The sequence below is a fragment of the Onychostoma macrolepis genome, chromosome 11, assembly GCF_012432095.1.
Source record: "Onychostoma macrolepis isolate SWU-2019 chromosome 11, ASM1243209v1, whole genome shotgun sequence".
Classification (NCBI taxonomy): domain Eukaryota; kingdom Metazoa; phylum Chordata; class Actinopteri; order Cypriniformes; family Cyprinidae; genus Onychostoma; species Onychostoma macrolepis.
This window is the reverse complement of record NC_081165.1, coordinates 4,227,007-4,249,377: the sequence shown is the minus strand read 5'-3', so window position 1 is coordinate 4,249,377 and position 22,371 is coordinate 4,227,007. Positions and strand designations below refer to the sequence as shown.

At 38.4% G+C, this 22,371-nt stretch overlaps 1 protein-coding gene across 4 annotated transcripts; it reads left to right on the top strand.

Moving 5' to 3' along the window:
* The first annotated feature begins 2,023 nt into the window (after positions 1-2,023).
* pip4k2cb (phosphatidylinositol-5-phosphate 4-kinase, type II, gamma b) lies at positions 2,024-20,560 on the top strand. 4 transcript variants are annotated; one of them, XM_058791829.1, is made up of 10 exons: positions 2,024-2,247; positions 2,482-2,556; positions 3,624-3,689; positions 4,377-4,526; positions 8,010-8,156; positions 8,434-8,472; positions 18,658-18,771; positions 19,494-19,758; positions 20,155-20,258; positions 20,474-20,560. In XM_058791829.1, the coding sequence occupies exons 1-10, from the start codon at positions 2,092-2,094 to the stop codon at positions 20,552-20,554; spliced, it is 1,197 nt and encodes a 398-aa protein (XP_058647812.1). In that variant the 5' UTR covers positions 2,024-2,091; the 3' UTR covers positions 20,555-20,560. The 4 variants fall into 4 exon arrangements, with proteins under 4 accessions (XP_058647812.1, XP_058647810.1, XP_058647811.1 ...); XM_058791827.1 differs by having other exon boundaries at positions 2,482-2,579; positions 3,593-3,689; XM_058791828.1 differs by having other exon boundaries at positions 2,482-2,579; positions 3,593-3,689; positions 19,494-19,773.
* The last annotated feature ends 1,811 nt before the right edge of the window (positions 20,561-22,371 follow it).

Here is a 22,371-nt window from a genome sequence, read left to right as displayed (position 1 = left end):
ATTGCTATCAAACAGCACACCTAGGTTCCTGACTGATGAAGAAGAATTGACAGAGCAGCCGTCAAGTGTTAGATAATGTTCTAAGTTATTACATGTGGTGTTTTAGGTCCGATAATTAACACCTCTGTTTTTCAGAATTTAGCAGTAAAAATTACTCGTCATCCAGTTTTTATATCGACTATGCATTCCGTTAGTTTCTCAATTTGGTGTGTTTCACCAGGCCGCGAAGAAATATAGAGCTGAGTATCATCAGCATAACAGTGAAAGCTAACACCATGTCTCCTGATAATATCTCCCAAGGGTAACATGTAAAGCGTGAAAAGTAACGGCCCTAGTACTGAGCCTTGAGGTACTCCATACTGCACTTGTGATCGATATGATACCTCTTCATTCACTGCTACGAACTGATGGCGGTCAGATAAGTACGATTTGAACCATGCTAAGGCGCTTCCACTAATGCCAACAAAGTTTTCTAGTCTATTCAAAAGAATGTTGTGGTCGATAGTGTCGAGCATGGCGCTAAGATCCAGTAGAACTAATAAAGAGATACAACCACGATCAGATGATAGAAGCAGGTCATTTGTAACTCTAATGAGAGCAGTCTCAGTACTATGATACGATCTAAATCCTGACTGGAATTCCTCACAGATATCATTTTTCTCTAGGAAGGAATATAATTGTGAGGATACTACCTTTTCTAGTATCTTTGACAGAAAAGGGAGATTTGAGATCGGTCTGTAATTAACTAGATCTTTGGGGTCAAGTTGTGGTTTTTAATGAGAGGCTTAATAACAGCCAATTTGAAGGTTTTGGGGACATATCCTAATGACAATGATGAATTAATAATAGCCAAAGAGGATCTATGACTTCTGGAAGCAGCTCTTTTAGTAGTTTAGATGGAATCGGGTCTAACATACATGTTGTTGGTTTAGATGATTTAACAAGTTTATACAATTCTTCCTCTCCCACAGTAGAGAATGAATGGAATTGTTCCTCATGGGATCTATAGTGCGCTATCTGATGCGATACTGTAGCTGACGGCTGCAAGGATACAATTTTATCTCTGATAGTATCGATCTTGGAAGTGAAGTAGTTCATAAAGTCATTACTGCTATGCTCTTGGGAAATGCCAACACCTGTTGATGCTTGATTTTTCGTTAATTTAGTTACTGTATTGAATAAATACCGAGGGTTATGTTTGTTTTCTTCTAGAAGAAACTGTACTTTAGTGAGATTACAAAATATTGCTGTAAAATAAACTACAAGTTTAATTCAATGTTACTTTAAAAATACTACAAATCACTGTATTTCACATTTTACAGCAATTAACATCATTTTTACAGGATTTTACTGGCAACTTTTTTGCCAGTAACATCCTGTAAATTCTACAGTACATTTTACAGTCTATGTGTATTGTAAAAAGCTCCATACAAATACATTTGATGACCTATTTTGAAATATTTTTCACTTGTTTATATTCTTTTGTATATTAAAAAAAAAAAAACATTAACATGCTGCTTCTTGCATGTTTTAGAAATGTTATTTGAGTTGATTGTGCAGACGCTGCAAATTTGCTGCACATTGCTGCACATTTGCCCCACATTTGCCCCATATGCAGTTTAATTCTATTGGTAACCTAAACTTGGTCACTGCAGCAATGTTAAGCACACATTTGACTGTGTCATCAAAACTAACCACCTCACTGGCTACCACAGCACACACAGTGCACAACAATGCATCTCTTTTGCTCTTTTACAAGCACTGAGTGTATGAAGAAAACTCTTATTAATGAAAATTGTTCAATTGCTTTTTGACAATTATTTGTCTAGGAGGGTAAATTCATCTACAAGAAAAACTACTCACTTCCGAAAGAAATGCTGATCAGGCATGTGACTGTTTTGGATGAAGTTATGACAAGTTTAATTCTCTCCAGTTTCATTTGGAGCAAGTCAGCAGAGCAGTTTATCCTCTACTGTATATGTTCACTGAGTTGCAGTCTTTATATCCTGGAATTTCAAGACATTCATCATCACATCTGAGGTGGCAAGTTGTTGTTTTGGTCTATGATTATCTGGGTAGATTTCTGCAATTATGTCTTCTCCTGGTAAGACGGGGGCAGTTTCAAGCTCAGCGAGAAGACTTTCACGAACAAAAAGCAAGAAAAAACATTTTGTACATCAAAAAGTGGAGGTATTCTGGGCCAGCGATCCCATCTTGACTGTGTTTATGTGGGGCATCAATCACACGGTATGTTACTGCAGACCTTTATTCTATACCTGAAAAATAAATAAATAAATTATACACAGTTTTTTCTCAAGTGCTTGAAAATGATATGTTTCTTAATTGCTTAAGTATAATGAACATTATTTATTCTTGTTATGTCAGTGGGAGAATGGCTTTAATTAATACCAATACTCAACATAAAACATTACAAAATTTTCAGCATTCCTTAACATTTTAACCTGCATTTAACCTTTGCAGATAAACGACCTCTTTCAAGTGCCTATGCCAGTAATGCTACTTCCAGATGACTTCAAAGCCAACATAAAAATGAAAGTCAACAACCATTTATTCAACAAGTATGTATTCGACAGTTTTACTACATTTAGCACAGTTGACTCATTTAGTAGTATGATTAATTTAGACATATCTGGCCTCTTAGTGACAGTTTTTAGTGACGGGGGGGGGCCAAACTTGTGACCTCACTGAAATGCAACCTTAGTCACAGTTCCTATTAAAGAACAAATTATTAATTGGCAAAAATTAAACAAAAATTATTGTTTATTCAGACAACACATGGCAGTCACTTCAAATGGAAATATTCAATGCTATACTGTAATCTTGACAGTATATGTGATTGTGTGTGGTTTCTGCAGTAAACATAAAGGTAAAACAAATATTAACTTTATTTATATTAATAAATAAATAAAAATAAATTATCATTGTCAATTCACAGTTGTTGTTGTTGTTGTTTTTTAAGTATAGTAATTTTCACAGCAGAATTAAAGAATTTGTGACATAGGGTTTGTTTATACTTGGCAGATTTGGTTTAATTAAACCAAACTCAGGTGCAATTGCTCTGTTAGTGCTGTTTATTTTAATAAATGTGAACGCTGTCATCAAAACCTCAGTGAGCACCAAACAAGCAGCTGAGACCCACCTTCTCTGATGCAGTTTGACTGAAATATAGACGCAACATGAACCAAACCCATTACAGTTTGGAACCGCCATATCCTTGCAGCAGATCTCTCTTCTGTTAGTTCTGTCACAAAATATGCATCATAAATTCTGTCCAATCAGGCTGTCCTTATGACTTTTGTTTATATCTTTAGGGTCAATGTTACATATGACACTAAATTATATGACTAAATATAACATTTTCTTTTCTGGTCCAGACCAAAAGAACAAGGAGTATCAAACTATAAGCGTTAACACACCCCTAATGTCCTAAAGCACCCAGTGAGCAAATAAATAAATAAATGTTTAAGTTTGCCTTTTAATATTTTATCTTTTAATTTTTATTTTTTAGAATTATTAGAGGTGCTTTTACTCTGTTAAAATCCACAATGTTTATTTATTTGTACATTTTCAGGGAAAACCTCCCTGGACATTTTAAGTTTAAGGAGTACTGCCCACTGGTGTTCCGCAATCTAAGAGAGCGATTTGGAGTTGAACATCAGGATTATCTGGTATGAATTTTTTTGTACAGATTAAGTCTGCTTCCATGAAAAGCTGAAAGATTCCTGTGTTATTTTTGAACATAGCTTTCAACTGTACTTTATCTGTACTTTAATATGTTACATATCAGTAAAAATCAATGTTGAACATCACAATTGTTCCACACAATATTTTGCTGTGAGTTTGCAAAAGCCTACAGAAAGCATTATTTGCATGAATCAGATCAACAAAAGGATTTGACTGCTATACAAAGGATTTCATGGGTGTTTTTTAGGTCATGTGCTCAACTACATTTGCATGGTGGCTATCATTTGTTTTAATGTTTGCATGAGGCACTTGCTGGTGTATTCTGCATTATGTACATCTACTTATAAAATGTGCTTGCTTTAATTTATTTTATAATTCTTTATATGAATTCTTTATATGGAGTTTTATGTCACGGCATGCTGCAAGCACCTAGTAGCCCACACAAAATCTACATTTTATCCACAGAGCTTGCATGTTCGATAGAAAAGACTTCATTATTTATTTTTCTTGTAATACTTGTATACTCCAGTGGATCAGCATCCTACACTATTTTGTTTTCAAGGATTTTGACTCCTTTCCCATTGTATTGCCCATTGTACCCTGAAGGGGTGATGCAATGATTTTGAATGACTATTATGTGCTGTTTCTAAATTTCTCTATGTGTATTTCAGGTTTCTCTTACACGTAGTCCTCCAGCAAAGGATGGCAAGAGTCAGGAAGCGGGATTGGTGTTGGCATCATATGACCGAACACTAATTGTCAAGCAAATCTCTAGTGAGGAGGTGGAGGACATGCACAACATTCTTTCAGAATACCACCAGGTACTGACTAATATGTTTCTTAAGTCAGGTTGAAATTGTCAAAGTCAAATTATGAAATCACATACTAACCCTCATATCATAACAAAGCTATATGATATTCTTTCTTCCACAAAAACAAACCTTTTGAATAATGTACAGGTTGCTCTCTTCTATGGAATGATTTTCCGGACTCTTTTCAAAAGCAATTGCAAATCGGAGAGAGAGAAGCCGTGGCAGATGTTGAGACAGGTGTAAAGCGTTTCGTTAATAGTGAATATTGTGGCTCCTGCTGTTAGCAGGGTATAATCGCTGCATTTGGAGTAAAAAAGACAGAATTGTGTATTGTGCCAAGAAGGTTGTCTGTTCGTTCACACACGCACGAACTGATTGACAGCTGCATTTAGCGGAGCCTTTACCGATTACCTCCGTTAATCAAAGCGTTCGGCAAGGTCTGTGAGTGACGTCACCTCCCAATACAAACACGCCCCCTAGTATAGTCCCGCCCTCTCACAATGATTGACAGCTTTCCGTGTAGACATCGGAAATTCAAATGCAAAAGGAATTGCGATTTCATTTGAGTTTTGGCAGCTACATGGGCGACGCAGAGAAAGTGAAAAAGCAAATGTGGTCATTAATATTGCTATTTAAATATGACCGGCTCATAACTCGTAAGACATGGGAAATACAATTGCAAATGGACTTTGCCTTTTCATTTGAAATGTGGCAGTCACTGTGCGTTCGCGAAAGCGAAAATGCAAATGGTAATGCAAGATTTGCAATTGCATTTGGATTATGTCACAATTTATGCGCCCACATGTGGAAAACGCAATTGAAAATACAATTTGCAATTGCTTTTGAAAATAGTCTGGAAAATCCTCCCATACTCTTCCATACAATTACAATGATTGCCAATTTATCCTTAAAGTAGTGCTTACGGTACATGCACTGTTAAGCTTTATGATAGTTTTGTTTGATGAAAATGAAAGTTGTTACTTCCTGATAATTTCATCATCCATAAAACTGTTAACCACAACTGGATCATTAAACTGGATCTGATTCTGATTCACTCTGATTTTTGAACTAATCAATCAGACTAAATGTCCTTTATGGTGCTTGTTTGTCATTATGGAGCAATTGACAGCCCTAGTTCTAATTTAATTTCATTATATTGAAAATAGTGGCCAGAATATTCTTCCCAAAATTTTCTTACAAGGATTTCACTTTTTGTGTTCCAGGGGAACAAGAAAATAAAAAAGGGGTACAAGCAACATTAGCATTAGTAAATGGCATATTTTAATTTGTTGGTGAATTTTTCCTTTAATCCTTATTTATGCTTGATGCATGAACCACCACAGACTGGACTTATTTCATGAAACACAAGCAGAATGAGATTTATATTTTTACTTGTTATTTTATTTGTTATTTATTTTTTCTAGTAGGCAAACTTATGACACTACATTCTAATAACACTGTATGTAATATAAGAATATTTCACAAGTTTGTTCGCCCATTTAGTTAGGAAGGCTTTAAGATATTTATGTTAAACTTATTTGACTTGCTATCCACAGTGAAGTGGTTTCAACTCAAGCTCTAATAAACCCCCAGGGATATAAGGTTTAAGATGGGAATATTTTGGGAAGGTCCATTTTATGCTCAAATTACTCTGAATTTACTCATATATTTATGGGCATTTCATGAATGAGGTCCACTGTGTGCACCTCATTGCACTTTAGACACCTTTGTAATTCACAGGGTCTCAATTACACAATAAAACTGAAAAATCTGAATTTTGCATTTGACAGATTTTCATGCATGTGGCAGACTTTGGTTGTCATTTGAGTCAGTTGTTTTATAATAAACAATAAATCATTACATTTATATAGCACTTTACACTGTGAGAGGTGGAATATCCTCAACCACAACCAGTGTGCAGTATCCACTTGGATGATGCAACAGCAGCCATAGTGCACCAGAACACCCACCACACACCAGTTTATTGATAGAGAGGAGAGCCAATTAGTAGATGTGAGGATGATGAAGGAGGTTTTGCACCAATGACAAGAGGGAAGATTTGACCAGGATACCTACAGCCCTTCTTTTTTTGAAGGACATCCTGGGATTTTTTTTTTTTAATGACTACAGAGAGTCAGGACTTCAGTTTAATGTTTTAAATCTCTTCTGCTGTGTCCAAAATCATTCCCTATTCTCTATCAAGAGCACTATATCGAGTGTTAGCCATTTTTAGTGGTGTCTGAATTCTGAGTGAACAACTTAATTTCCTACATTTACACTTTATTTTAAGGACCAATTTTCACTATTGACTAGTTGCTTATTAGCATGCATATAAGTTATTGACTGTTTATTATATTTATTATACTTTTAAAACACATATTAATGCCATATTCTGCATGACCATATTTTAGATCCCTTAAAGGATTAATTCACTCCACAATCAAAATTTCCAGACAAGACAATTGCATTTGTGGTTAAAAAGTATATAATTGCAATTTGGACCTTCAAACCGTTGATCCCTGTTGAAGTCCACTATATGGAGAAAAATCCTGGAATGTTTTCCTCAGAAACCTTAATTTCTTTTCAACTGAACAAAGAAAGATATTAACATCTTGGATGAGATGGGGGTGAGTAAATTATCAGGCAATTTTAATTCTGGAATGAACTAATCCTTTAATCCTGCCCCATACCTACACTTAACAATTATCTTACTATATTAATAAGCAGCAAATTAGAAGTTTATGGAGGCAAAAGTTGTAGTTTATAGTTAGTTAGTTAGTAGTGAGAATTGGACCTTTAAATAAAGTGTGACCACTATTTCCCAAAATCCAAAACTGAAGGGACATACAATGACGTACACTTGTTAAAGCCTGACAAATAGAGGTATATAGAATTAGAATTAAAATATAAATATAGTGTATCCTGCAAAATTTAGCTGGATAAATCAAAGTCTATCTGTGAAGATAGTTATGCCTGTGAAGTAAGCCTGAAACCACTGAAGTAATGTACCTGTGATGCCCAAGTCGGAAATGCTTGCTCCTGTTTCTTGTGCTGGTCCTCAGACACTGTCTGAACATCCTGCCAGTCCTCCTGTTTCTCTGTTTGCTGCATCTCCTTGTGCCCTCATGTCCTGTCTGCCAAGGCCCCAGTTTGAATGTTAGTCTCTGCCCTATATGTCGCAGTGCTCAATTGAATCTCATTCTCTTTCAGCTGCCTAATATGCTGTTTAACACAAACCTTTGTTTTCAGAAGTTACATACTAAGAAAAAGTGACTTACCTACTAGCTGGTCTTACAGTAGATGGTTTGAGATAGTCTCACTGTGTCAACCAACCAACTGATATTAAGATGTTTGGATGGATAGATTTCTCCAGACACACCAAGCATAAACCAAGGATAAATCTAGATAAAGAAATTTACCGAAACCAAAACAGGCCAGTACATTTTATTCCCTTTTCTCTCATATTAAAACTTTTTTTTTTTTTCACTTCAGCACATCGTAACGTGCCATGGTAGCACACTACTTCCCCAGTTCCTTGGCTTGTACCGTGTTACTGTGGACAATGAAGACACATACCTTTTAGTCATGAGAAATATGTTCAGCCACCGACTAACTGTCCACAGGAAATATGACCTCAAGGTAAATAAATTCTTTACTCATTGGCTACATTTTTAATTACTGATTTATTAATTTACTATTGAGCTATCGTGGTGAGGAATTAATGGTGACTAGACATGTATAAAAGTTATTGCTTTTCAGTCAATTTGCACATTTAAGGCAATCTATTACATTTAATTACTAATTTATTTAATTATAATTTGTAGCATTACTGTTTCAGATTCATGTAGATCAGCTATTATTTTGTAAGCATTATTAATTATTGTTATGCATCTTTATATGGCATTTCATTTTATAGGGGTCACTGGTTTCTCGAGAAGCAAGTGATAAAGAGAAGGTAAGAACACTACAACATAATATACCACAAATCATGTTGTTTGTCCAAAACATTTACATTTATGTTGCAGATAAGCATACTCTGTAGTCTTTCTGTAGCAACTTACAGCAAAGTTAAAATAACAACAGGTGTTCAAGTCCCTAAAATAGCAGAGAATCAAGCTATGACAAGGTTATATGTTCAGTTCCCAGGGAATGCATGTAAAATGTATACATGAAATGCAATGTAAGATGATTTTTATATACAGGTGCATCTCAATATATTAGAATGTCGTGAAAAAGTTCATTTTTTTCTTGTAAGTTATTTCAAAAAGTGAAACTTTCATATATTTTAGATTCATTGCATGTAAAGTAAAACATTTCAAAAGTTTTTTTTGTTTTAATTTTGATGATTAGAGCTTACAGCTCATGAAAGTCAAAAATCAGTATCTCAAAATATTAGAATATTTACATTTGAGTTTCAATTAATGACCATCCCTACAGTATAAATTCCGGGTATCTCTTGTTCTTTGAAACCACAATAATGGAGAAGACTGCTGACTTGGCAATGATCCAGAAGACGAACATTGACGCCCTCCACAAAGAGGGTAAGTAACAGAGAGTCATTACTGAAAGGTGTGGCTGTTTACAGAGTGCTGTATCAAAGCATATTAAATGCAAAGTTGACTGGAAGGAAGAATTTGGGTAGGAAAAGGTGCACAAGCAACAGGGATGACTGCAAGCTTGAGAATACTGTCAAGCAAAGCTGATTCAAACACTTGTGAGAGCTTCACAAGGAGTGGACTGAAGCTGGAGTCAGTGCATCAAGAGTCACCACGCTCAGGCGTCTTCAGGAAAAGGGCTGCAAGCCACTTCTGAACCAGAGACAACGTCAGAAGCGTCTTACCTGGGCTGTGGAGAAAAGAACTGGACTGTTGCTCAGTGGTCCAAAGTCCTCTTTTCAGATGAAAGTAAATTTTGCATTTCATTTGGAAATCAAGGTCCCAGAGTCTGGAGGAAGAGTGGAGGCACAGAATCCATGTTGCTTGAAGTCCAGTGTGAAGTTTCCACAGTCAGTGATGATTTGGGCTGCCATGTCATCTGCTGGTGTTGGTCCACTGTGTTTTCTGAAGTCCACAGTCAACACAGCCATCTACCAGGAAATTTTAGAGCACTTCATGCTTCCTTCTGCTGACAAGCTTTATGGAGATGCTGATTTCATTTTCCAGCAGGACTTGGCACCTGCCCACACTGCCAAAGGTACCAAAAGCTGGTTCAATGACCATGGTGTTACTGTGCTTGATTGGCCAGCAAACTCGCCTGACCTGAACCCCATAGAGAATCTATGGGGTATTTTCAAGAGGAAGATGAGAGACACCAGACCCAACATTGCAGATGAGCTGAAGGCCACTGTCAAAGAAACCTGGGCTTCCATACCACCTCAGCAGTGCCACAAACTGATCACCTCCATGCCATGCAGAGTTGATGCAGTAATTAAAGCAAAAGGAGGCCCTACCAAGTATTGAGGACATATACAGTAAATGAACACACTTTCCAGAAGGCCAACAATTCACTAAAAATATTTTTTTTATTGGTCTTATGAAGTATTCTAATTTGTTGAGATAGTGAATTGGTGGGTTTTTGTTAAATGTGAGGCAAAATCATCACAATTAAAAGAACCAAAGACTTAAACTACTTCAGTCTGTGTGCATTGAATTTATTTAATACACGAGTTTCACAATTTGAGTTGAATCACTGAAATAAATGAACTTTTCCACGACATTCTAATTGATTGAGATGCGCCTGTAAGTATCTGACACAAATTTTTGTATGCTGAAACTGAAGAATCTGGGGCATGTTTAAAATCATCATAAATGTTAACGTAGGACAATCTCCTAAATCGTCCTACAAATTACTTTTGAAACATCCGTACACAAAAATAATTGTTCTTAAATCCATCTTGCTTTATAAATTACACATCATTTTAAGATCATGCACACATGAATGAACAGTTGACCTATAGCAACTTGACCTACAGAACACCCACAAGCATTCTTAGATGTTTTGACAGCCTGCTTAAATGTTTTGAATGTAGCATGATAATATGACAGTGGATGGTTGAAACAAGATAATTAATATAGAATTATTCGAAATGGCAAGTGAAGCGGGGAGGGGGGGGGTTAACAGACATACTGGCATCAGTGGTAAAAATAAATTTATTCCTTGACAAGTTGTAACAATTGAAGTAAATAAAGCAAGTGATTGTACTTTAAATTAAGTGAAAAAAAAGTGGGCTGATTTCAAGATGCAGGCAAAAAAAGGTATAAAATTTGAGAAAGTCTGCACACTTTCTTCAAGTGTTCTACCTTTTGGAATTTTTTGTCTACGTATCTCATTTGGACTGATTTAAAGCTGAGGTGAATTCCTGGCTATTCTTGCGCTGAGGAATAACCAGCGACCTTTTCAACTGAATTGTGTGCTCAGACCTTGCTCAGGGATAAGCTTTATTACAGCTTACAGGGTCTGTGGGTTTTTCAGGGGAGTTAGTAGGCACATTTTAAGCGGATAACCTCTGTCACCTAGGAAACAAAGAATGCAGATAAGAGAATAAGAATGTCTTAATTCTATCATTTGCACAATTGAACAATAGTCGCAATAGCCCTGACTTTTCTTTGTAAGGGTTGTGTAGCAAGCAACCATTCAGGGGCATAGCGTCTGGGTATGCAGGGTATGCAGGTGCATATGGGCCTGGGCAGATTGGGGGCCCGCCGAGCCAATGGGAACTTTTAATTGAAACGAGAGAATGAATAGAGCCCTGCACAGGCCTAGCCCGGCCCTTGTCCCACAGCTTATCAGAATTACTGGCCCAAGTCTTTCCCATTACAGCTGCTGTTGCAGCCATTAAAACCGTTCAGTTTTGGTTTTTAATGGCAAAGTGGTTATATTTCTTTTAGTTTCTTTATTAAGTTAATTAAAAAAAAAAATGTTTGGAACATTTTTTCCGTTTGTTAAATTCAAGTTTTTGTTTTTTAAAGTACCAAGCGGCCAGCAGCAGACAGTGAGTTGAGCATATGTTTGATCAGTTTAACCTTCTCAAATCAACACGACTTGCCTAAAATAAAATCTAAAGAAATAAGATTTCCCCGCTTCACTTGCCACTTCATGCATTTCAAAATATTAATTAAAAAATGTAAGATAAATGTGCGCTATTAGGTGCATATCCAATCATTTGTGCGGAGAGTGGAAGCGGAAGCGTGCTTTGCAGGACATGGATCACTTGCATTTTTTTTCTTAATAAGAGTGGAAACTTAAAATACGACATAATTTGGAACTGCAAAGGGTCTACTTTTATTTGCGTGTGCTCACAATATCAACAAAACATTGTGCTTTTTTAAAATAAAGAAAACAAACAGAATGCACTTTCTGGAGTCTCGATCTTGAGCAGGAGCACTTCACAAAAATGACGCAAAACTCAGCTAATACTTGCCTCACAGACATGATAAATATATCTATAGCATGCTATAAATTACTATTTTAAAATGAAATAATTCAAATCGAAAACAAAAACTCTTTCATTATGTAATCCTTAAAGATGCATTCCCCTTCTGTCGTTCACTTCGACGTTGTGTCGAGTGTATGACACTAGGGGTCGCTCATGGGAGCCCAAACACCTCTGACATCTTTGAGAAAAGGCCAGTGAAATTGGGTGTGCAGAATTTGCATAGCTGGCCACACCCGGATATCCTGGTATAAATAGGCTAGCATAGCATCTGCTCACTCGTTCTGTTTTTCGGTGCCGATGCAGCGTCTCTTCGTGAGAAGCAGCACTCATTCACCTCTTGATCTCCTCGTCGTTGGATCTATGGCACAGGCAGCGGTCTCTCCCTCTCATACACAGATAAGTGTCGTGAGAGTACCCCTGGTACCCATCTTTAAGAGCAAATTTCTTCTAAAAGAGCAATTTCTTTAAAAGAGCTGTGTGTGAACTGTGTGTGTCGACAAACATACCTTTCTGTCCGTGTTCTTCTGATGCGGGTTCACATCTTTCCTAAATGACCAGCGTGAGCGCTGTGTTCAGTGTTGGGTCATGCTCACGCTGAAACAGCGATCGTAGATGGTTTATGAACGCGAGTCACCCCGACTGCTTCCCGCTCCGGTCCTTCTACTTCCTAGCCTTCCTAGGAATGAGGCCGCAGCGATGTGCGTCGGGGGAGAGCAGGTGGAAGCAAGAGTAGTTCCGTCAGGGGATCCCCGCGGACCTCTCGTATCTTGCAGCGTGCGTGTCTTCCGGTTGAGCTGCCGAATGGGTTTGACAGCTTGTCCCAGGGTGAGTTTAATCTCTCATTTGGCGCTCGCAAAGAAGATGAGCTGTCTCTCGCAGCATCGGAGGGTGGGCTTGAGCCATCAGAAGCCATCTTCACCCTGTTCCGAATGCTCGCGGCTGGATGATTGGTTGCTGGGTGCTGAGCGTTATGTCGCGCCCGGCCCCGGTGCCTTTCTTCCCGGAAGTGCACTAGGAATTGACAGAATCGTGGAAGGCTCTTTTTTCAGCCAGGAAACGATATACCAATTCCTCCATCCTCACCACCCTCAATGGGGGTCCAGCGAGGGGTATATAGGTGTCTCACAGGTGGAGAGTGCGATTGCGGTGCATTTCTGCTCGCGAACACCGCCACTTGGTGGGGCCACCCAGGACTCCCGTCCAGGGCCTGTAAGTTCTCTTCAGCACTCGTGGTGAAGGCTTACATGGCTTCTGGACAAGCTGTGTCCGCCCTGACCATCCTGCAGGTCTACACGAGGGTAGTCCTGACCCAGAGGTGTTGCAGGAACTGTGCTCGGGGGCTATGAATTCACGGCGCAGGCTCTGGGTAGGGCGATGTCCACACTTGTGGTCCAGGAGCGCCACCTGTGGCTCAACCTGGCTGGGCTGCGGGATGCAGAGAAAGTTCTCTTTCTTGATTCCCCCATTTCACAGGTTGGTCTCTTGGCAACATCATGGTAAGAATTCGCTCAGCAGTTCTCCACGATTAAAAAGCAGACAGCGTCTGCTCATCGCCAGGGACAGCCCCTTGCGAGGACTGCAGAGGCCCCGCAATAGCCTGGGCCTGCAGTCAAGACCAATTAATGGTCTAATTCTCACAGGAAGGTGGCACCACCAGCTCGTTAACAGGACACCAAGTACCCTTGTAAGGCTACAAGGTGCTCCTGAGACGGGCAGCCCAGGAAGGAGGGATTATCTGACCAGCTATTGGTGAGGTGATTGGATGCTTGATTAAGCCTCTCCATTCCTTCCAGCTGGCTCTCAGAACCATTTGGCTCGGCTATGCGATTTGATTCGACAGGTGCCTGCCGAAGTTCAGTGGCATTCTGTTGCCTCGTTACGAGGCAGGAATGCTGCTGTTCTTCAGGCGGAGAATTGCAACCCTTCTGCAAAGGGTGTGATAGAGCCTGTCCCCCTGGTCGAGGTGAAGTGGGGGTGTTTACAACCCTTACTACATCGTACTCAAGAAGGGTACTTCACTTCACGCCTCTCAGGATCTTGCTTAGTCAGTGCTGAAATGCTTGCCCGCCATCTCTTACTTTGGAGCCAGCACAGACCCAGGTCTCTGCATGCTACTAATATCCCAGGCGACCTCAATCATGATCTCCTCTCGCGACAGGTCTTGCTCAGGGACAAGTGGAGGCTTCACCCCCAAACGGTTCAGCTGATTTGGAGTTGGTTTGGCCAGGCACAGGTAGACCTGTTGCCTCATCGGAATCGACCCATTGCCAGTCATGGTACTCCCTGACTGAGGCTCCCCTCGGCACGGATACACTGGCTCACAGCTGGCCCAGGGGTCTACTCAAGTATGTATTTCCCCCAGTGAGCCTCATTGCACAGAAAATGTGCAAAGTCAGGGAGGACGAAGAACAGCTCCTGCTTGTAGCCTCTTATTGGCCCAACAGGACCTGGTTCTCGTAGCTCGTGCTCATGGCATCAGTTCCTTCCTGGCGAATTCCCTTAAGGAAGGACCTCCTTTCTCATGGAAAGGGCACAATTTGGAATCCGTGCCCGACTCTCTGGATCCTCCATGATGGTCTCTAGATGCGACCAGGAGACCTTCTCACCAACAGTGGTGAATACCATTACTCAGGCCAGAGACCCCTCGACGAGGCGGCTGCATGATGTGAAGTGGTGCGTTTTCGTGAATTGGTGTTCTTCCCAGGGGAAGGATCCTCGGAGATGTGGCATCAGATCTGTACTCTCCTTCCTCTAAGGAGGCCTGGATAGGCACCTGTCTGCTTCTACACTTAAGGTGTACATGGCCGCGATCGCGGCTAACGATGACACTGAGGAAGGCTGATCGGTGAGGAAGCACGATCTGGTTATTAGGAGGTTGAACCCTCCGAGGCCACATCTCATTCCCTCTTGGGTTCTTTCTGTGGTCTTACAGGCCTTACAGAGAGATCCGTTGAGCCCCTTTAGTCAGTCGAGTTCAGTGCCCTCTCCATGAAGACGCCCCTCCTGACTGCGTTCACTTCTGTCAAGAGGGTGGGGGATCTTCAAGCCCTCTCCGTCAACAAATCATGCCTGGAGTTTGGGCCGGCAGACTCTCACGTTGTCCTGAGACTTCGGCCTGGATATGTGCCCAAGGTTCCCACCACTCCCTTCAGGGATCAGGTGGTGACATTGCAAGCCATCCCTTTCCAAGAAGGGGACCCCGACCTGTCTCTGTTGTGCCCAGTGCGAGCCCTACGCACATACCTGGATCGCACTCAGAGTTTCAGACTTTCTGAATGGCTCTTCATCTGCTTGGAGGACAGCAGAAGGGGAATGCTGTCTCCAGACAAAGGATCTCCCAATGGATTTTGGATACAATCCTGACGGCCTATCAGGCCGGAGGCTTACCTTGCCCACTGGGAGTGTGGGCTCATTCTACCAGGGGCATGGCTGCATCAGCAGCCCTGGCAAACGGAGCCTCTCTAGCAGATATCTGTAGAGCTGCAGGTTGCGCTACACCTAATACATTTGCTAGATTTATAATCTGCGAATGGAACCAGTTTTTCCTAGAGTTCTGAACTCGGTAGACTGGCAGAGTGTAGAGCTTCAGACCAGCGCCACTCCCCTCAGGGGAATTATGCGCTTATTCAGTCCAGCTCAGGTTCCTTTCATGAACTCTGGACTACCCTTCCATCACATAAGTACTTTTTCTTAGCAAGTTCGGTGGAGGAACTTGCTATTAGAACCCATTATGAGGTAAGTTCCCTCGAGTGAACTCTTGTATTGGGTTAGTGCTCCACATGTAGTGGCTCCTCTTGCGGCCCCATGTGTGTATTCTCCACTGAGTAACCCCTGAGGTTCAGTGTTCCCCTAGACAGACATTCAATCTGTCAACAGGCTCTGTGTTTTGGTAGTTCTCCCCTTACACTGAGCCCACCTCAGAATCTTCCCTATGTGGTACTTCCTCTGTAAGTCCATAGGTGGATCTTCACATGTTACCTCCCCATCGGGTAGGATGTGATCTCCGTAGTGCCTTTCCCCCATGGGGAATTTGTCACTGTCCCAACGTTCACCATCAAGACTTTCAGCTGATATATTATAGTGAGTATTACTATAGAGAGAAGGCTCCGGCTGAGGGGACCTTTGCCTTTATGGCGGCTCTCCTGGATATTGGAGAGTGAGTCTTAAGTCTTGGGCGTTGTATAATGAAACCCATAGAATTTAAGATAAATCTGATCACACATGCATTTTATAAATGAGGCCCCTGCGTGGTCTCTGTGATTCTTTATTTCACTGTTAATATTCCAGAACTTTTTAAATCAGAACATAATATATCTGAAAATAAACCAAATCAGGAAATAAAGATAAATGGTATTGACAAAATTACTCACACACCTAAGCGTAATCTTAGCACAGGCCTTTGGTCAAAATAATAAACATCAGTGAGTTTCCTGCACCTCTGTACTGGTAGTTTGGCCCACTCCACTTGTGCAAACTGGTCAAGTTCTCCCATATTAAAAGGTTGCCTCCGCATTACTACTCTCCACAATTTTTCAATTATATCTAGACTCCTAGACACTTCAGAACAGTACAGTTTTTTTCACCTGATTTCATGCTATGCACACCTTAGGGTCAGAGTTAGGGATATCTTACCTCACCTGATCATCTTACCTTATAAAAGTAATTCTAAGATATAATTGTATGCATGTGTGTACTTAGAGCCTGTTAATCAATATTACAGCACCACCATGAGGTTGTATTATGCAAGAAAGCTGGACCCCTGCCATAAAAAAAAAAAAAATATATATATATATATATATATATATATATATATATATATATAAACTGCATGTGTTCAACAATTAGAATAAGCCAATGCTGCCACCTAGAATTTGCCTCACTACAGATCTCTTTAATTTGGTTCCATCTGTCTGCAGATTCATTTAATGAATCCTGGTCAATTTTTGTCTAGTCAAGTCAAGTGACCTTTATTTATAGCACTTTATACAATACAGATTGTGCAGTAGCTTCACAGAAGTAGCTTCACAAAGATAAATAGGAAATAAAATAAGCAATTATACAGCTACAGTAACAGATTCTGAAGTAAATAGCTTTAGAAGACAATAGTGTCAGTATTTAGCTATTTAGTAGTTAGTCAGATCAATAACAGTGTGAAGTTAGTTAAAAGATAATAGGAAGTTCCACAATAAGCAGCAATGTTGTTATTCAGCTTGAATCAGTTCAGTTGATTCAAGTCAATTCAATACCACTGTCGATGTCGATGTAGTCCAGATGTGATTCGGCTGTAAAGAAGCTCTACAGAAAACAATAGTGCCATCATCCAACTTAATTCAGTTCATCCAGTGATGTCAGTCAATGTGGTCATATTGGTAAATTACTGTAAATTACAGTGGTGGCCAAAATGATCAGAACACTAGTATTTTCACCAGCTAAAAAATGGTCAGTTATTTAGTCAGTTATTTCTATCAGTTCAGTTCAGTTCAACTTCATTGGTCACATACACAATCATACACAGTACGACATGTTGTGAAATGCTTGGTACGACTATCCACACAGAATGCAATAGACTATATATTAAAATAGAAATATTATAAAAGTAGTAATAAGAAAAGAATGAAAAACTGTATCCTAAGAAATATTATGTCCTGTAGTGTTTCAGTAGGAAATATCAGTTTACATTTCCAAACATTCATTTTGCCATTAATTGTAATAATCCAGTGAGATTTGTGTTTGACCAAGGAGTCTGACAACAGCCAGTGCTCCACACAGAGATCTGATCTGATCATCATCAGTCTGTCTGGAGTAACAGGAAGAAAAAGAACAAACTGAGACAGACTACATCCAGAAGAACTGTGGCAACGTCTCCAATATGCTTCAAGAAACCTACCTGCAAAGCTCCCTGAACAACTAGTGCACCGAGGGCAAACGCTGCTTTAAACGCAAAGGATGGTCACACCAAATGTTGATTTAATTTAGTTAATACAAATTAATTGATAAAGAAAATCTACTTATGACATTTTGACAGCATCCTCATTTTACAGCATTTTTACACAAGTGCGTAAAACTTTTAACTGTACTGAAGCTTTGCAGGTAGGTTTCTTGAAGCATCTTGGAGACGTTGCCACAGTTCTTCTGGATGTAGTCTGTCTCAGTTTGTTCTGTTTCTTCATGTTATTCCAGACAGACTGATGATGATCAGATCAGATCTCTGTGTGGAGTACTGTCTGCTGTCAGACAAAAATCTCACTGGATTATTACATTTAATGGCAAAATGAATGTTTGGAAAAGTAAACTGATATTTCCTACTGACATACTACAGCAAAAGATATAAATAACTGATTAAACTAAAGATTACAAATATACATTTCTCTTATCTTTTAATTACATGTAAATTGTGTGAATAAACAACTTGGTTGTTAGACATTGTTTTGGCTACTTTTAGAGTTACTTCTATACAGTATGCATTCTTCACATTATTTTGTTGCAGAGGCATAAACTGTTGGATCCTTCATGTATTTCTTTTTTCTTGCTGACATCTAAAAGAGTTTTGTCTTCTTTTTGTCAAATGAAGCATTTGCAGCATTGTATGAACTTGTACTTGTATTGTATGCCATATGCTTCCCAGTTCTAAACCGACATGGTTTTCTCAAAATTTTAAATTTGTTCTTGAATATAATTGCTTAAAAAAATCATTTGAAAACCCAGGTGAAGGAACTGCCAACCTTCAAGGATGTAGATTTCAGAAATAACATGCAGCGAGTGTACATCAGTGAAGAGGAGAAAGAAAAGCTTTTGGATAAACTGAACAGGGACGTAGAGGTGAGATGGTTTACATATTATTACATTCGGCTCATATTTAAATATATTGCGTTATATGTGAAAATATTTATTTATATTTTTACCCCCTTTCAAACTGAGAAGCTGAGGTCATTCTTATACCCAATAAACCTTTTCACTTTCTTTTTCTCTGGAAATATGATAAAGCATGTCTCAATGTCCAAGACCTTAAGGAACATTTGGTAACACTTTAGAATAGGGAACACTTATTAACTATTAACTATTAACTACGACTTTTTCCTCAATAAATTCCTAATTTGCTGCTTATATTAATAGTTAGTGCGGTAGTTGTTAAGTTTAGGTATTGGGTAGGATTAGGGATGTAGAATAAGGCATTAGTATGTGCTTAATTACTAGTCAAGTCAAATTACTAGTCAAGTACTACTAATAAATGGCTAATATTCCATTAATATGCATGCTAATTAGCAACTAGTTAAGAGACCTTAAAATAAAGTGTTACTGAACATTTTCATCTAAGAATGTTTCATATAGACTATTTCTTGATTAGATTATGTATGAAATTGTACTGTAGATGCTGTTTGCCAGCTTGCATTAAGCAGAGGAAATTAATTAAAGGGTTCTGCTTAATTAATGTTACCTATATCATTTTCTATAACAAGAAATTTATATAGAAGAACTACTTTTTTATAAGGGACATATTAACACTAACAGCCTGTTTGTATATCTGTATGTGTTTTGGCAAGTTTCTTGTGCGTTTGAAGATCATGGACTACAGCCTGCTGCTGGGCATTCATGATGTCGGGAGGGCAGAGCAAGAGGAAGCGGAAGAAATGAAAGACTCTTTAAGTGACGAGGAGGAGGATTCAGAGAATGACCTATCCTTTATGGCAATGGGGTCTTTTGGCACTTCCCCTGAGGGCATTGCAGGGTACATGAGCTCTTATAAACCTCTTGGTCCAGGAGAGTTTGACCCGTATGTTGATGTGTATGCCATCCAGAGTGCAGTTGGTGAGTCACATTCCAGTCTCTACACTGTAAATAAGGTTAATAGGTCAGCATTATTTGCATGTCAAGCTGTTCATGGAAATATTCAAAGAAATAATGGATAATGATAATTAATGCAAACTGAATAAAGCGTAAATAAGTTTGGTAGAAATACCATTGTCAACTTTTCTATAATCTGGAACCCATTAATCTTTTCATGAAGCTAATTATGAAGTGCTTTTAGTTTATAGTTTTTTCATTCCTCCCAAAAAAATGTCCTCTACTACTTTTGTGTTCATTTTAAATGCCTGATGGCTTTCAATGCAGATTCAGACTTGTTATCAAAGTGAATATCCTTTGAATTTGTTTAAATCCTTACGTTTAATTTTTTATTCTTCTGTTTGTCTCTCTTTTATCTAGGTGCCCCACACAGAGAGGTATACTTCATGGGTCTCATAAACATTCTGAGCCAGTATGATACCAAGAAGAAAGCAGCCCACGCAGCAAAAACAGTCAAGCATGGAGTAAGTGACGCTTTATGAATGGACAACTGAGGTTTTATTGTGTAGTTGTATTGTGTAGTATTTGAATATATGCTTTTCACACTTTTATTGTAAAAAGACTAAACTGAGCTGTAAATACTCTTATCGTTATAATTATTATAGGTATTACATTTTAAAAAAAAATTTTTAGTTCTGTTTTGCATTTTTCATTTATTTTTTATTTTTTCTATTTAAAGGCTGGGGCTGAAATCTCTACAGTTCATCCTGAACAGTACGCCAAACGGTTTCGAGAATTCATTGCAAACATCTTTGCCTAATTGAGAGCATTTTAAATATATTCTTCCAAATGTAGTGGACAAAAAAAAAAAAAAAAACATTGATTTGGAGCTGTTGGTTTGTACGATTTCCTGATTATTAAATTATTTGAAAAGCATTAATTAATTATTAAAATGTTTAGCATATATGAATGATAAAAATGGTCATAAAATCATGATCATGAAATTGTCATGAATTGTACTTTAAAACTCTGATTTGCAATAAAAATGTAATAATGCAAATATAAAATTTGTACAATAAAACTGACTCCTGATATGGTCCATGAAATGGATTTGAAACATTACAATTTAAATAGTTTAAAATGTCACATTTTAGTCTGCAGGTTTTTCAAATAGTGAATATTTTAATTATTTGTATGCATTTTAACAAAATAAATATGAAAGCTTGTGTTTGTCATTTAACCTTTTTGACTTTTTGATGTAGGCCTACTGTTCATATTATAGTCCAAACTTCCACAAAGCAAATCTGCCCTTAATACTGCACATTTTTCCAGTGCCTGATTTTCCCTTGTCATTAATAATTCTAGCTGTAAATGCTCTTTCTCTCTTGAAGCATATTTCGCCACAAGACACAACCTTTTTTTTTCTTTTTCTTAAGAGTTGAGGACTTCCATTTCATCCCATTCTTTAAAACAGAAGTTAATTCATTATTGATTAAACTAATTTTTCTTGCTCTCCCATTTATCATCTTTTCCCTGACTATTACACAATCACAGGTCAGTCTCCCAAGAGAGAGTGGTTCCCTCTCAGCTACAGAATCACTTTTTTCTTATGTCAGGCGTTCATCCCCTGTACAGCATTGACATGCATTATTACAATATTAAACAAAACAGAACATTCATAAATGTAGCAGATATTACTAATGTTCTTAATGAGAATTCAGTGTTACAATATAATTGAAGATAAAGGAGTCTGATTCAACAAGCAATATCAGAAGGCCAAGTCCTGACTGTGGACGAGTGAAGGAGCCGGCGGTGGAGGACGATAACTAGCTCATGTGATAAAGCTGCTTAATAATACTGAATATATGTATGTGTGTATATATGTATATATGTGTGTATGTATGTATATGTACAATTGTGCTCAAAATTATTCATACACTTGGTATTTATGATCAAAAAGGGCTGTGAGTCTGCATTGTTTATCCATTTGATCTTTCATTCAAAAATTTCATAAAAAATTCAAAATTCTAACCTTTAATTGAAGAAAAAAGTGAAAGTGGGGCAAAATCACATTAAGAAATACATATTTTTCTCTAGTACACAATGGCCACAATTATTGGTACCCCTAGAAATTCTTCTGATGAAAATATCTCTGAAGTATATTCCCATTCATATTTGCATTTATCACACCAGGGTGACGAGGAATGTGAAATTATCCAGCCTTAGCCTCCTGTTTCACAGGAATATAAATATGAAGGAACACAAAGGCCAAATTCCCTTAATCATTGATCACAAGGAGTAAAACCATAGAATGTATTTCTGTTGCGCAGCAAAAGATGATTCAACTTCATAAATTAGAAAGTGGCTGTAAGAAAAGAGCTAAAGCATTAAAAATTCCCATTTCCACCATCAGGGCAAACATTTCCAATCAACAGAAAATGTTACAAATCTACCTGGAAGAGGATGTGGGTCTATTTTGTCTTAAAGCAAGGTGAGAAGGAGAGTTTGAGTGGCCGAAGACTCTCCAAGGATCACAGCTGGAGAACTGCTGAAAATAGTTGAGTTTATTTTCATTTGTTCAAAAAAAATGAAAAACATTTAACAGGTCTCCACAAAGACCAAGAGCAATAAGGAAAT